This window comes from Macaca nemestrina, chromosome 5 (genome assembly GCF_043159975.1).
Source record: "Macaca nemestrina isolate mMacNem1 chromosome 5, mMacNem.hap1, whole genome shotgun sequence".
NCBI lineage: Eukaryota > Metazoa > Chordata > Mammalia > Primates > Cercopithecidae > Macaca > Macaca nemestrina.
Genome location: NC_092129.1, coordinates 139,617,279 through 139,637,432, shown reverse-complemented (window position 1 = coordinate 139,637,432; position 20,154 = coordinate 139,617,279). Strand labels below are relative to the sequence as shown.

Genomic DNA, 20,154 nt, shown 5'->3' with positions numbered 1-20,154 from the left:
TTTAAACAAGGAGGATAATGGACTCAACGGAACATTTGAGTTGTGCTAGCATAGGAAGGAGAGTCCAGGCTGCATTCCTAAAACCTGGGTATGGGAAATAATAGTAATAGTAGTGGTGGTAGTAGAAGGTACCTCTTATAAAATACTTCTTTAGGGCCGGGCACGGTGGCTCACACCTGTAATCCCAGCACTTTGGGAGGCCGAGGAGGGCAGATCACGAGGTCAGGAGATCGAGATCAGCCTCGTTAACATGGTGAAACTCCGTCTCTACTAAAAATACGAAAAAAAATTAGCCAGGCGTGGTGGCGTGCGCCTGTAATCCCAGCTACTCCAGAGGCTGAGGCAGGATAATTGCTTGAACCCGGGAGGCAGAGGTTGCAGTGAGCCGAGATTGTGCCATTGCACTCTCTAGCCTGGGCAACAGAGCCAGACTCTGTCTCAAAAAAAAAAAAAAAAAAAAAAAAAAAGTGCTTCTTCAGTGCCAGGAACTGTTCCATCTCTATCCTTACTATAGTGCTATAAGGTAGGTACGGTTGTCATCCCATTTTATAGATGAGAAAACTGAGGCACAGGCTTTCTGGATATTACTCAGCTAATAAGTGGCAGAGTGAGGATTGAACCCAGGCAGGCAGTCTGGCCCAAGCTGTTATTGAGCACCAACCTCCACAGATAAGGGTTTGGTTTTTTTTTTTTTTTTTTTTTTTATTCAGAGTCTCACCCTGTCACCCAGGCTGGGGTGCAATGGTGTGATCTCAACTCACTGCATCCTCTGCCTCCTGAGTTCAAGCGATTCTCCTGCCCCAGCCTCCCGAGTAGCTGAGATTACAGGCATGTGCCACCACGCCCAGCTAATTTTTTGTATCTTTAGTAGAGACAGGGTTTCATCATGTTGGCCAGGCTGATCTCAAACTCCTGACCTCGTATTCCGCCCGCCTCTGCCTCTCAAATGCTGGGATTACAGATGTGAGCCACCGCGCCCGGCCTAGTTGTTCTTAAGGCAGGGAAATGAAGGCCCAAAGCAGGGGAGAGTCTGGATACACACCAGGTGCTGGCCCCCAACCTGCTTTTCTCCTACTACCACTCTCCCCCACCCTAAGGTGTGACTCATCTGCCATATGTAGAAAGGGAGACCGAAGACTCCAGATGCCTTGCCATGTCCAACACACGGGACCCACAGGCTGGACCCAGTGCTCCTCTCCTGTTCTCTCATCCCTAGATAGGTGACAAGTCCATATCATTGTTTTTATAAAAAATTCAGAGGATGCAGTTAATAACATTTCTGTCTTCCTCTCCTCCCCCATCCCAGAGGATTTCAAGTTCTTCTGTTAGGCCAAGAGGTCACCTTTCCCCCCTATGGTGAAGGCACGCAGCTGGACATGGCCTCTGCCTGGTCCTATTGTAGTCTCTGGTTGGGGGCAAGGGCTGTCCTGTGGCTTAGCTTCTCTCCTCTCCCAACAGGGGGCTGCCTGGACAGTCCAGGAGTACCTGTGGGCAGACAGCCCTGCAAATACCTATGTTTAGAATTCTGAAAATGGACTTCATGGGGCTGTAACACCTGTGTCTGGGAGCTGTACCTTTAAAAAGGGATAGCTTTTAGGCTAGGCATGGTGGCTCACGCCTGTAATCCCAACACTTTGGGAGGCCGAGGCAGGTGGATTAGTTGAGGTCAGGAATTCAAGACCAGCCTGGCCAACATGGAGAAACCCCATCTCTACAAAAAATACAAAAAGTAGTTGGCATGGTTGCGGGTGCCTATAATCCCAGCTACTCGGGAGACTAAGACAGGATAATCACGTGAACCTTGGAGGTGCAGGTTGCAGTGAGCCAACATTGTGCCATTGCACTCCAGCCTGGATGACAGAGCGAGACTCCATCTCAAAAATAAATAAATACATAAAATAAAAAGGATAGCTTTTAAAAATTAGCTGCATTTCTCCCATTATAAAAGCAGTATCATAGTACACAATGGAAGTAAGGCAGAAAAAAAGCAGTGTCAACTTGTAGAAAATTTAGAAATGGCCGGGCACGGTGGCTCAAGCCTGTAATCCCAGCACTTTGGGAGGCCGAGACGGGCGGATCACGAGGTCAGGAGATCGAGACCATCCTGGCTAACACGGTGAAACCCCGTCGCTACTAAAATACAAAAAAAAATTAGCCGGGCGAGGTGGCGGGTGCCTGTACTCCCAGCTACTCGGGAGGCTGAGGCAGGAGAATGGCGTGAACCCGGGAGGCGGGGCTTGCAGTGAGCTGAGATCCGGCCACTGCACTCCAGCCTGGGCAACAGAGCTAGACTCCATCTCAAAAAAAAAAAAAAAAAAAAAAAAAAAAAAAAAAATTAAAAAAAAAAGAAAATTTAGAAATGCAGAAGTAATCTAATTCTACTACAGGAGATAGTCATTAACACAGTGGTGGACTTGGGCTTGTTCTTACCTTTTCTGAACCTCATTTTTGGTTCTGTGCATGTGTTTTAATGTGAGCTCATTTTGCGTATCTAGTTTTGTACTGTATTTATTTTTTGATGTATTTATTTATTTATTTTTTGATACGGAGTCTCGCTGTCTCCCAGGCTGGAGTGCAATGGCGTGATCTCGGCTCACTGCAAGCTCTGCCTCTGAGGTTCATGCCACTCTCCTGCCTCAGCCTCCCGAGTAGCTGGGACTACAGGCGCCTGCCACCACGCCCGGCTAATTTTTTGTATTTTTAGTAGAGACAGGCTTTCACCATGTTAGCCAGGATGGTCTCGATCTCCTGACCTGGTGATCTGCCCGCCTCAGCCTCCCAAAGTGCTGGGATTACAGGCGTGAGCCACTGCACCTGGCCTATGTATTTATTTTTTGAAGACAGAGTCTCGCTCTGTCACCCAGGCTGGAGCTGGAGTGCAGTGGCGTGAGCTCAGCTCACTGCAACATTCGCCTCCTGGGTTCAAGCAATTCTCTTGCCTCAGGCTTAAGCTGGGTCTACAGGCACCCACCGCCACGCCCGCCTAATTTTTTGTACTTTAATAGAGATGGGGTTTCACTGTGTTGCCCAGGCTGGTCTCAAACTCCTGAGGTCAGGCAATCCACCTGCCTTGGCCTCCCAAAGTGCTGGGATTACAGGCGTTAGCCACCGCGCCCGGCCTCGTACTGTCGTTATTTAAGTTAGCATAGGAAGCAATTTTCTGTCATTGTGTAGTTTTAGACCTTTTGTTTTATTTCCAAATTTTATAAGTATGAGAACACATACATTGTTCAGAAAGTCAGATAGTACTACTATTGGGGTTGGAATGCAACTCTTAGCTCTTTCCTCATTAGATTCCTTTAGATTTTCACATTACATTATTTTCCTACTTTAGATTCCTTTAGATTTTCACATTAGATTATTTTCCTACTTTTTTTTTTTGAGATTTAGACATTATCTATTGACTTTCTACCATGGAAAATAAGTCCTCATCATTCTTATGCCTTTCTGCAGACATTTCCCTTCCTCCAAAAATACCACCATTTTGGGCAAATTACTGTGAATATGAAAATATTTTTTATAATGAAACTATGTATTACATAGTTTTTTCTTTTCTTTCTTCTTCTTTTTTTTTTTTTTTTTTGGAGACAGAGTCTCACTCACTGTGTCACCCAGGCTGGAGTGAAATGGCGCAATCTTGGCTCACTGCAACCTCCACCCACCAGGTTCAAGCAATTCTCCTGTCTCAGCCTCCCGAGTAGCTGGGATTACAGGCACCCGCCACCACACCCGGCTAATTTTGTATTTTTAGTAAGAGATAGGGTTTCACCTTGTTGGCCTGGCTGGTCTGGAACTCCTGACCTCAAGTGATACACCCACCTTGGCCACCCAAAGTGCTGGGATTACAGGCGTAAGCCACTGCACCTGGACCATAGTTTCCATAAATATAATATTAACTCCTGATATTACATTTGTTCATTTTCTGTTATAAATGAGGTTGTTAAAAGTATTTGTGCACAAAGCTTTTTTTTTTTTTTTTTTTTTTGGCCTGGCTCCTTCTGCCTCCTCCAAAGCTTTTTTTTTTTAATTTATGATTTTTATTAAGCTAAATTTCTAATAGTAAAGTACTAAGACATGGGAACGAATTTCTTTCTTTTACCTGTTTAAATTTGAAAATTTTTATTTTTAGAGACAGGGTGTTATTTTGTTGTTCAGGCTGGAGTGCAGGTGGTGCGATCATAGCTCACAGCAGTCTTGAACTCCTGGGGGCAAAAGGGATCCTCCAACCTTGAGTGGCTGGAACTGCAGGCATGTGCCACCACACCTGGCTAATTTAAAAACATTTTTTATAGAGATGGGGTCTTGCTATGTTGCTCAGGCTGGTTTCAAACTTCTGGCTTCAAGTGATCCTCCTGCCTTGGCTTCCCAAAGTGTTGGGATTACAGGCGTGAGCCACCATGCCTGGCCTTTCTTTTACTTTTTTTTTTTTGTTTTTTTTGTTTTTTTGAGACGAAGTCTCGCTCTTGTCACCCAGCCTGGAGTGCAATGGCATGATCTCAGCTCACTACCACCTCCACCTCCCGGGTTCAAGCGATTCTCCTGCCTCAGCCTCCCGAGTAGCTGGGATTACAGGCGCCTGCCACCACGCCCCGCTAATTTTTGTATTTTTAGTAGAGACGGGGTTTCAACATGTTGGCCAGGCTGGTCTTGAACTCCTGACCTCAGGTGATCCACCTGCCTTGGCCTCCCAAAGTGCTGGGATTACAGGTTTGAGCCACCGCACCTGTGATTGAAGACTGTCACACATTCAGTAAAGGATCTTAAGTATACTGCTCAATAAATTTTAGGTATGTATCTGCCATGCACCACTTTGCAGGTCCAGTCAAGATGCAGGATGTTTACATTACTCAGAAGGCTCCTCATGTCTCTTCTTATTCCTCATGTGTCTTCTTAGCAATACTCACCCCGTTTCCCCTGGCAACATAATCACTTTTCTGACTTCTGTCACCATCAATCCATCAGTTAGCTTTACCTGTTCATGAACTGGAATGAACATTTTGAAGGCTCTTGATGCACAGGCAGTGGGCATCTCTTTGTGAGATGTGACTTCTTGACTGTTCCCTGCCAGGGCTACAGCACAGTTATCTCTGTAACCCTGGCCTTAGCTCCTTCAGGACAGGAGACAGCTGCTCACTGCCCAGGCCTGTGCAGGCATAAATGGACTGGGGGATGGCTAGGCCCAGGGTGGGAGGCATATCTTGGGAAGTAGATTTCAACAGGTGACTTGTTTGACCAGGCCCAGCCGCAGCCCCAGCCCCAGCCCCAGCCCCAAGCCCAGTCTCAGCCACCATCGTCCAACAAGCGTCCCAGCAATAGCACGCCGCCCCCCACGCAGCTCAGCAAAATCAAGTACTCAGGGGGGCCCCAGATTGTCAAGAAGGAGCGACGGCAAAGCTCCTCCCGCTTCAACCTCAGCAAGAATCGAGAGCTGCAGAAGCTTCCTGCCCTGAAAGGTACTTCGCAACTGGTCACAGGGGTTGTTGTACCAGGTCTAGGGGGCATTGGGAGTTGGTGGAATGGAAGTTTTGGGGTATTTGGGGGGGAAGGGAGTTCCAGAGAATGTGGGAAGGGGGTGCCAGGGAGCAGGATGGTGGCAGGGTGGGTTAAGGGAAAGCCCTTGAAGGCAAGCAGGGCATTGCAGTGAAGGACTACAGAGGAGAACCTGACTGCTGGGGCCCCCACAGATTCGCCAACCCAGGAGCGGGAGGAGCTGTTTATCCAGAAGCTACGCCAGTGCTGTGTCCTCTTTGACTTCGTGTCAGACCCACTCAGTGACCTCAAATTCAAGGAGGTGAAGCGGGCAGGACTCAACGAGATGGTGGAGTACATCACCCATAGCCGTGATGTTGTCACTGAGGCCATTTACCCTGAGGCTGTCACCATGGTGGGCACAGGGAAAGGACACAGGGGGAACTGGCGGGGGGCTCTGGAGAAGCCCAGGTGGAGCTCTAACTGACCCTACCCCTCAGTTTTCAGTGAACCTCTTCCGGACGCTGCCACCTTCATCAAATCCCACAGGGGCTGAGTTTGACCCAGAAGAAGATGAGCCCACCCTGGAAGCTGCTTGGCCACATCTCCAGGTACCAGGGCAAGGGGGGCAGGTTGGCCCTGGCTGCAGGGAGTGGGGCAGTAGAGGCCTGCAAGTCCTTGGGAACATCCCCTTAGTGGTGTGCCTTTTCCCCTATAGCTCGTGTATGAGTTCTTCTTACGTTTCCTTGAGTCTCCTGATTTCCAGCCAAACATAGCCAAGAAGTACATCGACCAGAAGTTTGTACTTGCTGTGAGTCCCTGAGTTCCTGTCCTTGCCTTCTCTTTCCATTCCATGCCCCACTCATCCGTCTCCCAGTGGCTCTTCCCCCTTATGCTGAATATATTGGGTTTCATCCATGTCTGGTATGAGGAGGCTATAAAGGGTTAAAAAACAAACAAACAAAGAAACAAACAAAAAACCCTACTCGGGCCTTAAGAAACTAACAGCATAATGGTAGGAAACAAAAGCAACAGAGTACCTCTCTCCAGTCAATACGAAGGCATCACTTTGGACGTCTCAGTACAAATACAATAGAATCAGCAATACAATAGAATCTGCTTTCTAAGACTTGCTGGCCCCCATTCCAGGGGACCTCTGCACTTCCCCTGGCAGGACCTATGTCACCGGGGCCCCACCTTCCCTGGCTGCTGCCTCACTGGCTGCTTTCCCTCCCTCATGCCCCTAGCTCCTAGACCTATTTGACAGTGAGGATCCTCGAGAGCGGGACTTCCTCAAGACCATTTTGCACCGCATCTATGGCAAGTTTTTGGGGCTCCGGGCTTATATCCGTAGGCAGATCAACCACATCTTCTACAGGTGAGGCCAGGAGCCCAGGCTTAGGAGCAAAGCATTCTGCTACTGAGGTGGGGTGGGAGCAGGGAGGTGGGGGGACTGTACAGAATGCTGGAGGGACATCAGGGGTTGTCAAGAGCCATTTTTCTTCCCTCAGGTTCATCTATGAGACGGAGCATCACAACGGGATTGCTGAGCTCCTGGAGATCCTGGGCAGGTAAGAGGCTGGGTGGGGGCACAGATGCCTGAAAAAGGTTGGGAGGATTGGTGCACTGAACTTGGATCTGACCCTTTGGTCCTAACAAATGTCCCTTAATTCCTAGCATCATCAATGGCTTTGCCCTGCCCCTTAAAGAAGAGCACAAGATGTTCCTCATCCGTGTCCTGCTTCCCCTTCACAAGGTCAAGTCCCTGAGTGTCTACCACCCTCAGGTGAGCTGCCTTCCTCTTGATAATGTCCAACTCAGGCAGCAGAGAAAACAGTGGGCAGGAAGGTGTTCCAGCTGGGATAGGGGAAGCATAGGGAGCAGGGGGGATAATTCCTTCCCTCCACCTCCCCTTCCCTTCTGGGATCTTGCTTCTATCACTGACTTCTCTGAGAACTTCTAGGACCTACACCTCACCTCCTTTCTACCTCACACTTTTGCAGCTGGCATACTGTGTGGTACAATTCCTGGAGAAGGAGAGCAGTCTGACTGAGCCGGTAATTCCCCTTCCGGGCCCCAAGGCCCACCTCTTACTGTTGTCAGCATCACTTGCCAGTCTGTACCTACTGGGGGTGCCATAAGGGGGTGCTCAGGAGGGCTGTGACCTGACTGGTAACATGGTTTCCTCTCTGAAGGGGAAGCGAAACCTATATACACCTAGGAAACAGATCTAAGGCAAAGAAACGGGCAGCTGGCTGAGATTACCCAAACTGTGCCCACCAGGGTGGGGGAGAGAGCAGGTAGGAAATCTTTCTGGAGACCTAGGCAGGTACAAAGAATTTTCATCCCCATGCCCTCCTTGTCTCCCAGGTAATTGTGGGACTTCTCAAGTTTTGGCCTAAGACCCACAGCCCCAAGGAGGTGATGTTCTTGAATGAGCTGGAGGAGATTCTGGACGTCATTGAACCTTCCGAGTTCAGCAAAGTGATGGAACCCCTCTTCCGCCAGCTGGCCAAGTGTGTCTCTAGCCCCCATTTCCAGGTGAGACTCCAACCCAGCACATCCCAACCCCTGCCAGAAACTGAGAAGGTCTTGAGTGAAATGGGCAGCACCCACCGAGTCCGCCTCTTTCCACCAGGTGGCAGAGCGTGCTCTCTATTACTGGAACAATGAGTACATCATGAGCCTGATAAGTGACAATGCTGCCCGAGTCCTCCCCATCATGTTCCCTGCACTCTACAGGAACTCCAAGAGCCACTGGAACAAGTAAGGCGCTGGGGTGGGGCTGGGTGGTGGGGATCCAGTTTGGGAAACTTTGAGGGTATGGAAGAACTAAAGAGCCGGGGGTCTCACCTGGTCACCCAGCAAGTGGGGCTGATGTCCCCTACATATTGATAGGACCTTGAGGGGCTGACTGGAGCAAAAAAAGCCTGCGTACCAAGATCTCTGTGATACCAAACAGCAGGGCAGCGGCCTGTGTTATACCACTCCTTGGGGTCAGCTATTCTGCAGTCCTATCACAGCTTTGGAGATGTAATTCTATGCAGTGAGAAGCTGATGTGACCCTCTTTGAGAGTCTGTGTAAAGAATCCCAGGGTTTTAGGCCAGGCACGGTGGCTCACGCCTGTAATCCCAGCACTTTGGGAGGCTGGCGAGGCAGGTGGATCACGAGGTCAGGAGTTTGAGACCAGCCTGCCCAACATAGTGAAACTCCCATCTCTACTAAAAATACAAAAATTAGCTGGACGTAGTGGCAGATGCCTGTAGTCCTAGTTACTTGGGAGACTGAGGCAAGAGAATCACTTGAACCTGGGAGGTGGAGGTTGCAGTGAGCCAAGATCATGCCATTGCACTCCAGCCTGGGCAACAGAGTGAGACTCCGTCTTAAAAAAAAAAAAAAAAAAAAAAAAAAAAAAAAGAAACTCTCTCTCAGGGTTTTGAAAAGACTTTTCTGCTAAAAGCAAGCACACTGTGGTGCAGATGCAGTCCGTCATGCTGCATCTACATGCCCATCATGCTGCTGGGAGGCCATTAGTATGGGTTAGAGAGTGGGAAAGGATGGGAGGTAGGCAGGGGTGAGGGAAGGATGGGGTGAAGAGCATGGGGTGAGGGAAGGATGGACACGTGGACCAATATTTGTGAAGACCATGAAATGCCAGTCTCAAACCAGGTGATTTGGCCAGAGCTCTCTTCTGATACTGCATAGAGGTTTGTGAACTGGACATAGTAAATGACAAAGCTCTTAGCAGAGATACCCCTGTGAGAGAACAAATTGAGTTCCTCGCACTAAGGGCAGGCTCTGGCCTCCTACTCATCTTTCTTCCTGGTGGTAGGACAATCCATGGACTGATCTACAATGCCCTGAAGCTGTTTATGGAAATGAATCAGAAGCTGTTTGATGACTGCACACAACAATACAAGGCAGAGAAGCAGAAGTGAGTATCTCTCTCCCCGGGAGACTTTCATCTTCTACCACCAGCTCACTGTGTTTCTCTCAAGCCCAAACCCAATCCTACTTTTGCTCCTCAGGGGCCGGTTCCGAATGAAGGAAAGGGAAGAGATGTGGCAAAAAATTGAGGAGCTGGCCCGGCTTAATCCCCAGGTGAGGTTTTCCTGCCACTGCTGTGAACCGAGGGGCCAGCCCATCTTGAGCTGGGGAGAGTTTGTTAGGGGAGGAATATGGGGCACACAGGCCTCCAAGCCTCTGAAGTGGCTCTCACCACTTGTCCATGTCTCCTCTCACTCAGTATCCCATGTTCCGAGCTCCTCCACCACTGCCCCCTGTGTATTCGATGGAGACAGAGACCCCCACAGCTGAGGACATCCAGCTTCTGAAGAGGACTGTGGAGACTGAGGCTGTGCAGGTGGGAGGGCAATGTAGCGGGGTGGAGCAGAAATAATAGTTCTGGAAGGGAGAGGAGACGGAAACAGCACAGCCAAAGAATAAGGGGAGGAAACAATAGAATTCACTGGGAATTGGTCACCGTTCCTCTCCTTGTCCCTATTCACACACAGATGCTAAAAGACATCAAGAAGGAGAAAGTGCTGCTGCGGAGGAAGTCGGAGCTGCCCCAGGACGTGTACACCATCAAGGCACTGGAGGCGCACAAGCGGGCGGAAGAGTTTCTAACTGCCAGCCAGGAGGCTCTCTGACCCCTCACATTCCTACCACAGGGCCACAGCCCACTCAGCCCTGGGACACTGCCCCGGCCCTCCACACTCTGCTCCCTACTGGCTGACTTGGGGGAAGGCAGCGCCTCTCTAGCTACTCCAGGGAGGGGGATGCGGGCACTTGAAGCAGGGACACCCACAGAGTGGTCCCTCTTCTCCCCAAAAGGTGTTCATGCCTCCCTGTGGCTAGTACAGGCTGAGCACTAAGATGCTTAGGGCTCAGACAACCTGGGGATGCCTGTCCCCTACCTGCTCCTCACCCACAGCTACCTGAGGCTGCTCTGAGAAGTACACACAGGAATACATACGCTCCTCTATTCTTCCCTTCATCCTCATTTGAACGCCAGGTGTCTCCCCTCCTCTCTCTCCCCTGCAGAGGCATGTAGGGAACAGCAGAGATTATTCTCACCAAAGTTATGTCAAGCCCCATTGGCCCCTGGAGTAGCTGGAGGGAAGCCAACCCCCTGCAGCACAAACAGGCCCCCCAGCCGCAGCCGTGTGCTGGCAGATAGGGTTGTACTATTTTTTCTTACCCCATGCCTGACCAAGGGAGGTCAAAAGGAGAAAAGCATAGGCTGTGGACAATAACTGATGAATATAGGGCCCAGATGGACCAAGTGTGGCCGGGGAGGGATGAACAAACACCCTACCCCATGCCCTGTCTTTGGTGAGCAGCAGCCCTGGGGTCACAGACATGGAAGGGACCACCTGGGGCTGACTGCTTTTCTGTGCTGTTGGTTCCCAAAACTATAAAGAAGGAAGCAGGGAGCGGTGCCCCAAGCATGGCTCCTGCCAACACCTATTTATTTCCTTGTTTGTGCTATGCTGGGCAGGCCTTCTCTTGTCCCTTGTAGGTACCTTGGAGGGGCCAGGGGCTGAGGAGGGCTGGACCCAGGTTCCAGGGGCGCAGGCAGTGCGGCTTTTGGCTGTGTACATAGGGTGCTTTATTCTCCACAGAGTGATACATGCTAAGGTGGGTTGGGCTTGGGCCGATGTCCTCATATGTACAGAACTGAATAAAGTGGGTCTCTGAGAAGTCTGATGTGCCTTGATGTGGAAAGGGAGATGGGGGAAGATGGAAATGGACGTTACAACCAGGGATGTGTTCAGTCCTGTGCTGGTTCTGGCCTGGAATGTAGGAAGATAAGGCAGCTCTCACTGTGGTCACTTCCAAGCAGGGGATGCCTGCCGGGCTTGGAGGGCTTTCTGTACCACATCTTCCCACTGGGCATCCGATATCTCCCGAGCCCAGGCAGGAACCCCTGGCGCAGGCAGGCTTACTCCAGCCATCGTCCTTTTCACCAGCTCTACATGTTCTGAAATCAGAGCCAGAGGCCACTCAGGTATAGAAATAATGGGACCAGCTCCCCTCCCCAATCCCTGAATCAACCCAGAGCCCTTGGGCTGGTAGGGTCACCAAATCCATCTTGTTACTTCAAGGCAAGCCTGCCCATCCCCAAAGATAGCAGAAGAGCATTTCACTTGGACTCTGAAGTCTACAAAATCTTAGTTTACAAACTATCTTTTTAGGATAGGGTCTTCCTCTTAAACTTCCTTCTACTGACTCATGCCAGTTCATTTCCTTAGTAATTATTCCAGAATGAAAGAATGATCTTTTACCTGGGTCCATGGGAATAGAGCTGTGGTTGTTCAACGCTGTAGCTCCCTCCTCATCTTCATCTTCACTCTCTAATGGTGGGTCTGGCAAATGAAGCCCCAGGGCCTGCAGAGCCATAGAAGACTGTTTGGGTCCAGGCTTTCAGGGAGCCCAGCTTCACCTGTTGAGGAACCATCCCTCCTCCACCCTACCTGGATTCGATCCTGGATGTCAGCAACTACATCTCCATCCCCCACTGGTGCCAGTTCCACCTCCTCTTGTTCAGGATCTTGGTTCAGGGGCTGGTAGGAGTAGCCAGCTGGGTTCGACCCCGTTTCCTCCTGCTCTTCCTCAGGCTCCTCACTGCTCCAATCCCCAGTGCCTTCTGAAGGGCCCTGATGTGGTCCCAGTTCCTCAGTCTGATTGGGGAAGATACGCTCAGGGCCCATGGTGTCTCCCCCTAGAACTACTGTTGCCATCCGGGCAGGGGCTGCAAGAACAGGGAGGCGATAGGACAAGGATTGGATGAAACCAGGCCCATGTTCATCCTCTCATCATCTCTTTGTGGTCTCCTGTGTGCAAAATAACCAGCTCCTCCCCGAGGCTCCTGCATCCTCCACCCCTCCGCCCCGCTTCCAGCCTCTCGTTCCTCCCCCTTAGTCGGGGCTCTTATCTTGAACCAGGCCCCATCCGCCTTGCTCCGCCACTTCCTAATTAAACGCCCAACCGGAGGCCCTGCCACCTCCTAAAAGACACCCCTTCCAAAATCCCGGCTCCCCCGCCACGCCTCCCCCGCGACTTGGGAACTCTGGGTCATCAGAGTCCCCCTAAACAGGGCGTACCCGCCCCCTTCTCCCCTCTCCTAGAAGTCCCCCTCTGTACCGCCTGACAGATGCCCTTCAGGCCCCATGGGCTCCCCTCAAATGGCCCCAGCTGCGGCGTCCCCCACCCGCCCCCATCCGAATCCCGTCGCCGGTGTTTCCGCGCGCCTCACCCGCTCAGAGCCCGTGGCCTCCACTTCCGGCGGGGCAGGACGTGCAGAGGTGCCTAGTCCTCCAGCCCCGCCCCATGCCCATGATTGACACTGGCGAGGACGAGGAGTTCCCCCCCCTTGCCCCGCCTCCGTCATGCCCAGCCCAGAAAACAAAAGACTGCATTACCCAGTGGCCTCCTCGGTCTTGACACATATTTGCACATGCGCAGAATCTCTCCTGCGCCCCTGCCCACTCCTGAGCCCTCTCGTCTCTCAGGAAACGTGTGGACTACAAGTCCCGGAATGCCTCGGGGACTTAGCTACGACTGCACGTGCGCGCACAGCTGCCCGCCGGAAGAATCGAGCTTGGCTGTGTTTATCTCGTTGGGGACTAAGGCGTCGGTTGGCGCGCAACGGGTTCTAGGCTGCAGGCAGCGCGAGGACCCGCGGCCCCGCCCCGGCTCGGCCTGGCAGGTAGCCTGGGATGGGTGGAAGGGCAAGGAAGAATTAGGGGGCTGAGGACGCGCTGTCTAGAGCTGGAGTGGCGGGGGAGGGGCCTGAGAGTGATGAGGTGGGGGTGGGGAGGGAGCTAGGGGGATGATGGGAAAGGAGAGTGTTAATGGGGAAAGCGAGTCTAGGGGAGGATGGCCAGGAGATGGGTAGGAGAGACCTGGTGTCTGGAGGAAGCAATGAAGGAAATGGGAAGGAAGACTGGGCTATGAAAACAGGGAAGTTGAGCGTAGTGGAAGGGGAGGGGTGACTGGCGTGGTGGGCTAGAGGAGGCCGGAATGTCTGGAAGAAGACAGGGATAGAGTCATATGCAGGGAGGGATATCCGTGGTCAGGGCATGTTAATTTTTCTTTCCTTAGTGGAGGTGGGAAAATGGAGGGCTGTTGGGTGGAGCTTGGAATGGTAGGAGAAGGAAAAATGAGAAAACTGCAAAGCTCTCACGAGATCGAGAAGGGCGAGAAATGGGGAATAAAAAATGCAAGAGACAGGCGGGTAGATACATTAAGGGAATAGAAGAAGCTTGAAAATGCTTGGTGATGATGGAGGATTGGGGAGACCCAGGGATAAGAGGAGCCCCTGAGAGCCTGGGGGCTTGTTCTCCTTGAATTTGAGTTGTTCTTATGGCAGAGAAACTAAAATTTTTTTCCCCACCTTTGGCTGGAATTGCTTATCTCTTCTCCTGTGCATATTTTACTTTACCTTGACATATCTGAAGGGAAGAATAGAGGATATAAGGAAGGATGGAAGACTTCCATTCTTAAGCGCATCGACCTCTTAACAATTTCCACAAGCCCAGACCCAAGATATTTTGGAGACCGGGAGTAATGAAGTGAGAGTAGCTTCCTGCTGGGGCTATTTCAGGATGGGCCCCATGGCTATTTAAAGCTTGGGGTGTGGAGTTGGGGGAGGTTGGGTGGGTGGGACTAGCAAGCCAGCTGAAAGCCATGTCTCTTTCCTGCAAGGGGCCTCCCTTATTAGAGCTGTTTTTGTGCCTGAGGTTTTGCCTGGCCCTTTCCTCTGCCAGGGCTTCTTAAACAGGGAGCAGATGATGATCCACCCAAACTCAGGATGATGCCTGCCAGCAAAAGCATTGTCACTTGCAAGGATTTGCCTGAAAAAAACCTCAGATGTACCCAGGTGTACCTGCCACTAGGTTGACTGGTTGTGTTTAAGAGACCGTGACCGGCTGGGTGCGGTGGCTCACGCCTGTAATCCCAGCAGTTTGGAAGACCAAGGCAGGCGGATCACCTGAGGTCAGGAGTTTGAGACCAGCCTGGCCAACATGATGAAACCCTGTCTCTACTAAAAATACAAAAATTAGCCGGGTGTGGTGGCAGTCACCTGTAATCCCAGCTACTCAGGAGACTGAGGCAGGAGAATCCCTTGAACTCGGGAGGTGGAGGTTGCAGTGAGTCAAGATTGCACCATTGCACTCCAGCCTGGGGACAAGAGTGATACTTCATCTCAAAAAAAAAAAAAAAAAAAAAAAGACCATGACCTCTCATGCTCGATCTTTCTCTTGTCCTGCCCAAGGGCATTTTTTGCCTCCCTTCCCCTTTTTCTTTTTCTTTTTTTTTTTTTGAGACAGAATCTCGCTCTGTCGCCAGGCTGGAGTGCAGTGGTGCGATCTGGGCTCACTCCAACCTTCGCCTCCCAAGTTCAAGCAATTCTGCCTCAGCCTCCTGAGTAGCTGGGACTACAGGCGCACGCCACCATGCCCAACTAATTTTTGTATTTTTAGTGGAGCCGGGTTTCACCATGTTGGCCAGGATGGTCTCCATCTCTTGACCTCGTGATCCACCTGCCTCGGCCTCTCAAGGTGCTGGGATTACAGGCGTGAGCCACCGTGCCCAGCCCCTTCCCCTTTCCATTGCACACTCCCACCTCTATCCGCCTTTCAGGAGCCCAAGTTGTGGAAGACCTTGTTCCCTCTTTTCTACTGGAAGTGGCTTGTTCTACCACAGTAGCAGGGATGGGGAAGTGGCAGGAGGAGAAAACCCTTCCCTCTATCCCCATCCCCCAAGCCTAAGCATACACATACCTTTCTGGCTTAAGTCCTGGCAGCATACCAGGCACAGCTGTCAAAGGAACTCCTTGTGCCTGTGGGGGGCCCTGGGTGACCCCAATGACAACAACTCAGCTTGACAAGAGCTCCCTGTGAGGGGCTAACCAACCAAGGTAACATGGAGGTCCCTTCCTGGATCAGTCCCGCCCTATCCTGGGTAGGGGGATTGTTCTACTCTAAAAGCCTGAAAGCTTTTCTGCTTTGAGGCACTCATGCCAGCTTTCGATGGACTGTCTGAGGCTGGCTGGGCTATTAATAGCTGTGAGTATTTTGAGATCCCTTTCCCCACCTTAAAGAACACAGATTCTTAGAGAGGTGGCAGTAAGCAGAGCAGAGACAAGAGAATATACCATTTGGGAAGGGGCTTCAAGTTTGTGCCAAGCCAGGGACAGAGTGGAGCCTCCACGAGTAGGTGGTGACCATAATCAGCAGATTCTGAGCTGGCAATCAAGTGGGGGTGGCCCCACCCTTCACTGTTGGAGAACACTGGGCCAGGGCTAGCTCCCTGACCTCGGCAGCTCCCTTGGGGCAGGGCCAGCCACCTGAGCTGTGACTAGTGTCCCTGTGGAGGGGTAGTGTGGGAGGGCCACCAGGGTGACACTTGGAGGCAAAGGCTGGTTCTGGGCAGAGTCACAGTGAGCTGGGCAGAAGCCTTGCCTGAGGATCCTGTGGCCCCAATTTGTGTGCAGGTAGCAGAGGCAGCAGGCCGTGCCGGGGGGGCATGTTGCTGTAACCAGTGGTCCAGGGGATGTTACGGTGGACAGTGCACCTGGAGGGCGGGCCCCGCAGGGTGAACCATGCTGCAGTGGCTGTCGGGCATCGGGTATACTCCTTCGGGGGTTACTGCTCTGGTGAAGACTATGAGACGCTGCGTCAGATAGATGTGCACATTTTCAATGCAGGTAAGCCAGTGCTGGGGCTGTCCCTGAGTCCCCACATCAGGGTGGGAAACGGGCTGCTGATGAGGTTTGGCTGTGGTCTGTGGGACCAAGGGGATTGGGGACGAACATCTGGTTTGGGAAAGGTGGACAGCCTGGAGGGAAGTTCCCAGGGCTGAGCAGAGCTGTGTCCACAGTGTCCTTGCGTTGGACAAAGCTGCCCCCGGTGAAGTCTGCCATCCGTGGGCAAGCTCCTGTCGTACCCTACATGCGCTATGGACACTCAACCGTCCTCATTGACGACACGGTCCTCCTTTGGGGCGGGCGGAATGACACCGAAGGGGCCTGCAATGTGCTGTATGCCTTTGACGTCAGTGAGTATGGATCTCAGAGAGGCTATGTCCTTCTAGATGTTGCCTCAGTTGCCTGAGAAAGGTTTGGGTTGGGGTCTTGGGGAGTAGAGTACCCCAGAGCTCAGGAGGGAGTGTTGTAGAGGGTGCTTAGTTGAGCCATTTTCTCATCTCCTTCAGATACTCACAAGTGGTTCACACCCCGAGTGTCAGGGACAGTTCCTGGGGCCCGGGATGGACATTCGGCCTGTGTCCTAGGCAAGATCATGTACATTTTCGGGGGCTATGAGCAGCAGGTAGGTCTGGGAATAAACTAAGAGGTTTAGGGTGGGACTGAGAAAGAGGGGAAGGGCAATTTTGGATGGTGAAATGGGAGGCTTTGGCTTGTTTGCATGTTTTGAGGGGAGGGATGGAGGGTCAGAGAGTGACTGTTGGCTCCCTCTTTTCTTCCTCCTTTTCTCTTCCTACTCAGGCGGACTGCTTTTCCAATGACATTCACAAGCTAGATACCAGCACCATGACATGGACTCTTATCTGTACAAAGGTCTGCTCTTTCTTTTTTCTCCCAAATCCCCACCCTCCGTTGAAGAAATGATAGGAAGCTCAGTCAGAGCAGATCCTCTTCCAGCCTTTGTTCTGACCCCTCCACCATCTCTCTGCCTCTGCCCAGGGCAACCCTGCACGCTGGAGGGACTTCCACTCAGCCACAATGCTGGGAAGTCACATGTACGTCTTTGGGGGCCGTGCCGACCGCTTTGGGCCATTCCATTCCAACAATGAGATTTACTGCAACCGCATTCGAGTCTTTGACACCAGAACTGAGGCTTGGCTGGACTGTCCCCCGACTCCAGTGCTGCCTGAGGGGCGCCGGAGCCACTCGGCCTGTGAGTGTTTGTTACTTCCATGTGGAGTTCCCTTCCTGCCCTCTTCACACTCTTGATGTTTTCTCTCTCCTTCCAGTTGGCTACAATGGGGAGCTGTACATCTTTGGTGGCTATAATGCAAGGCTGAACCGGCACTTCCATGACCTCTGGAAGTTTAATCCTGGTAAAGAGCACTGCGTTTAGGGCAGGAACAAGGAGCAATTGAGGTGGGAGGAAAAGAAAATAATCCTGAGGAGGTGAGGGATGGGGGTGGGGAAGATACCTGGACTAGGCAGGTATTGAACTTCCATAAAAATTTCTCTTCAGTGTCCTTTACCTGGAAAAAGATTGAACCGAAGGGGAAGGGGCCATGTCCCCGCCGGCGCCAGTGCTGCTGTATTGTTGGTGACAAGATTGTCCTCTTTGGGGGTACCAGGTTAGAAAGAGAGAGGGAAGGGCTCAGGGAAGTGACCAATGGGAGAGTGGGAGGTATTTGAAAAGGGGGTCTCATGGGTAGTTTTTGTCTCTCATGGGTAGTTTTTGTCTCTCTTTTGATCCTGACAGTCCATCTCCTGAGGAAGGCCTGGGAGATGAATTTGACCTCATAGATCATTCTGACTTACACATTTTGGACTTTAGTAAGTATAGTTACTTATTCCTGAATTGCTCCTGCCATCAAGGTCCCTGTCTTTGGGTGGTGATATCCAGGACTGGACCCTTTCCTCACCTTTGACCATCTCTTTTCCATAACTTCTCCCTTAAAGGCCCTAGTCTGAAGACTCTGTGCAAACTGGCCGTGATTCAGTATAACCTAGACCAGTCCTGTTTGCCTCATGACATCAGGTACAGTGAGTGGCTGGAAGGGAGGGATTGGGTGAGCGTGAGTGAGCAGCACAGGTGTGACCTGATTAGCTTGGTCTCAGTATGGAGGAGACAGACATTATTGTTCTGCTGGAGATGTAATGTACTTGTGCGAAATGAGATGGAAGGAGGTGAATTGACAGCCATCATATAAAACTGTCAGCAGAATAAATTATATGAAAAAAAAATCCAGCTCAGCAGCGTCACTTTCTGAGACCTAAGCTTATACAGTTATTTTTGTGAACATGCTGAGAACTGATTAAATCTTAGAACCTAGCTGCAAAGTAAAGACAAGTTTAGGAGCCTCTGGATCACATTGGTTCCAGAAGATCTGGCTGCTTCCCTTTGAATTTAATTCTTAGGTTCCAATTAACCACCAGATGTTACTTTATGTATAATTTTTCAGGTTCAAATTAACCACCAGATGTTACTTTGTATATAATTTTTCCTGTCTGGGTCATTCTGAGATACTTCCTCTCTTTGTATCAGTTCAGTTTAACTCTTGCTGGCTGGGCATCCGGCCTCACACCTGTAATCCCATCACTTTGGGAGGTTGAGGTGGGCGAATCACTTGAGGTCAGGAGTTCGAGACCAGCCTGGCCAACATGGTGAAGCCCTGTCTCTACTAAAAATACAAAAATTAGCTGGGTGTGGTGGCAGCCACCAGTAGTCCCACCTACTTGGGAGGTTGAGGCAAGAGAACTGCTTGAACCCGGGAGGCGGGGGTTGCAGTGAGTCGAGATTGTGCCACTGCACCACTGTACTCCAGCCTGGGTGACAAAATGAGACTCTCAAAATAAAATAAATAATAACATGGTCTAATGGGTGGGGAAGGCCTCAGGAAGGATAGGAGTGCTGAGTCAGAGCCTTAAAAGGATGGGAGTTGAGAACAAAAATGGGTATTCCTGGTGGGGGTGAGGCATTCCTGGTGAGAGTAAGGTGGAGGGGCTGTCTGGTTGGCTCTAAGCAAAGCAGGAAAGGCAGGTTGGGTTGTTGACTGACATGTTTACACAGATCTCAGGTGCCTGGACACTAGAATATACATATATATATATATAAACATAAACCGGAAATCCATATGAGCTTGGAGGTAGAGGAGTGGGTGGTGTTGGATTTGGTGGTGGGTGGGTTCTGATTGTTAAACCTAATAGGGCTGTTAAGTAAGAGGTGGCTGTGGGTGGTTGAGCTTTAGGAAGTTGGAGGGACTGGTGTGTTTATAGCTTGGTTCAAGCATCCCTGGGCTTGGGCTGAGGGCCCCTCTTCTTTCTGTCTGTTATTGTTGGCCTTCCAGGTGGGAGCTGAATGCCATGACCACCAACAGCAATATAAGTCGCCCCATCGTCTCCTCCCATGGGTAGGAGGAAGTTTCTGCCACCTCCCCTCCTGAGCCTGCTGTCACCTTCACTGCCCCTGCCCATCTGTCACCCACCTGCGCCTTTGACCCCTGGACTTGGTATACCTCCATGTGGAGTTGTTGGGCGAGAGGTGTTCTCTGTGCTGTGAATTCAGTGGGGAGCTGTAGCGGGGTGGGGGCCAGGTTCCTCCCCCCTTGGGCCGAGGGCCCCTTCCCCTTGGTGCTCTGTCCCCATCCACCTCCTTTCAGCTGCTCCTGGGCCTCAGCTCTGCCCAGGGCCAGCCAGGTTCTGTTGGGAAGGGAAGGGAATGGGGAGAAGGGAGAAGCAAGCAGTGTCTGAGCCTCAGGAGCTTCCCCCTCCCCCTTTGCCTATCCCGTCCCCCTGCTTGAGCCTTGAGCCTTGACTGGGAGCTGAAAGGAGTTGCAGCTGTTGGCATGAGACCTCCTTCTCCCCGTCTTGGGGAGGCGGGGACCAGCAGATAATCCCATCCTTCCTTGAGCTGTCGCTGTACCCTGAAGCTCAGCCAGCTCAGATTTTATAAAAATTAATTAAAACCTCCAAA

General features: G+C 51.4%; 3 protein-coding genes across 7 annotated transcripts in view; 2 read left to right on the top strand and 1 right to left on the bottom strand.

Annotated features, from left to right (window-relative positions):
* LOC105489585 (protein phosphatase 2 regulatory subunit B'delta) overlaps positions 1 to 11,176 on the top strand; it is a 27,881-nt gene extending 16,705 nt beyond the window's left edge. The window contains exons 3-16 of the mRNA XM_011754488.3: positions 5,237 to 5,453; positions 5,685 to 5,884; positions 5,970 to 6,080; positions 6,188 to 6,280; positions 6,717 to 6,847; positions 6,981 to 7,040; positions 7,147 to 7,255; positions 7,473 to 7,526; positions 7,840 to 8,010; positions 8,108 to 8,235; positions 9,303 to 9,404; positions 9,499 to 9,571; positions 9,717 to 9,833; positions 9,985 to 11,176. Of these exons, the coding sequence (XP_011752790.2) occupies positions 5,237 to 5,453; positions 5,685 to 5,884; positions 5,970 to 6,080; positions 6,188 to 6,280; positions 6,717 to 6,847; positions 6,981 to 7,040; positions 7,147 to 7,255; positions 7,473 to 7,526; positions 7,840 to 8,010; positions 8,108 to 8,235; positions 9,303 to 9,404; positions 9,499 to 9,571; positions 9,717 to 9,833; positions 9,985 to 10,122 (1,704 nt within the window). The 3' untranslated portion in view covers positions 10,123 to 11,176. The remainder of the gene's footprint in view (positions 1 to 5,236; positions 5,454 to 5,684; positions 5,885 to 5,969; positions 6,081 to 6,187; positions 6,281 to 6,716; positions 6,848 to 6,980; positions 7,041 to 7,146; positions 7,256 to 7,472; positions 7,527 to 7,839; positions 8,011 to 8,107; positions 8,236 to 9,302; positions 9,405 to 9,498; positions 9,572 to 9,716; positions 9,834 to 9,984) is intronic.
* Positions 11,061 to 15,726, bottom strand: LOC105489586 (male-enhanced antigen 1). 4 transcript variants are annotated; one of them, XM_071097029.1, is made up of 4 exons: positions 15,262 to 15,726; positions 11,950 to 12,227; positions 11,761 to 11,863; positions 11,061 to 11,456 (listed from the first exon to the last, which is right to left on the bottom strand). In XM_071097029.1, the coding sequence occupies exons 2-4, from the start codon at positions 12,214 to 12,216 to the stop codon at positions 11,305 to 11,307; spliced, it is 522 nt and encodes a 173-aa protein (XP_070953130.1). In that variant the 5' UTR covers positions 12,217 to 12,227; positions 15,262 to 15,726; the 3' UTR covers positions 11,061 to 11,304. The 4 variants fall into 4 exon arrangements, with proteins under 4 accessions (XP_070953130.1, XP_011752792.2, XP_011752794.2 ...); XM_011754490.3 differs by lacking the exon at positions 15,262 to 15,726 and adding an exon at positions 12,898 to 13,037; XM_011754492.3 differs by lacking the exon at positions 15,262 to 15,726 and adding an exon at positions 12,732 to 12,859.
* Positions 13,049 to 20,154, top strand: LOC105489587 (kelch domain containing 3). Of its 2 annotated transcripts, none has more exons than XM_011754493.2 (11): positions 13,049 to 13,184; positions 15,975 to 16,187; positions 16,361 to 16,537; positions 16,694 to 16,809; positions 16,986 to 17,057; positions 17,184 to 17,397; positions 17,474 to 17,560; positions 17,704 to 17,812; positions 17,941 to 18,014; positions 18,141 to 18,219; positions 19,529 to 20,154. In XM_011754493.2, exons 2-11 carry the CDS (start codon positions 16,034 to 16,036, stop codon positions 19,593 to 19,595), a joined length of 1,149 nt encoding a protein of 382 aa, XP_011752795.1. In that variant the 5' UTR covers positions 13,049 to 13,184; positions 15,975 to 16,033; the 3' UTR covers positions 19,596 to 20,154. The 2 variants fall into 2 exon arrangements, with proteins under 2 accessions (XP_011752795.1, XP_011752796.1); XM_011754494.3 differs by lacking the exon at positions 13,049 to 13,184 and adding an exon at positions 13,513 to 14,049.

Bases quoted from the DNA above. Each gene is read 5' to 3' on its own strand.
- LOC105489586 (XM_011754490.3), bottom strand. From the start codon at position 12,934: ATGTGCAAATATGTGTCAAGACCGAGGAGGCCACTGG. The intron at 11,864-11,949 runs GTAGGGTGGAGG...ATGGCTCTGCAG, and splicing joins ACATCCAGGATCGAATCCAG to GCCCTGGGGCTTCATTTGCC. The intron at 11,457-11,760 runs GTAAAAGATCAT...CTCTGATTTCAG, and splicing joins CTCTATTCCCATGGACCCAG to AACATGTAGAGCTGGTGAAA.
- LOC105489587 (XM_011754493.2), top strand. From the start codon at position 16,034: ATGTTACGGTGGACAGTGCACCTGGAGGGCGGGCCCCGCAGGGTGAAC. The intron at 16,810-16,985 runs GTAGGTCTGGGA...CTTCCTACTCAG, and splicing joins TCGGGGGCTATGAGCAGCAG to GCGGACTGCTTTTCCAATGA. The intron at 17,561-17,703 runs GTAAAGAGCACT...ATTTCTCTTCAG, and splicing joins CCTCTGGAAGTTTAATCCTG to TGTCCTTTACCTGGAAAAAG.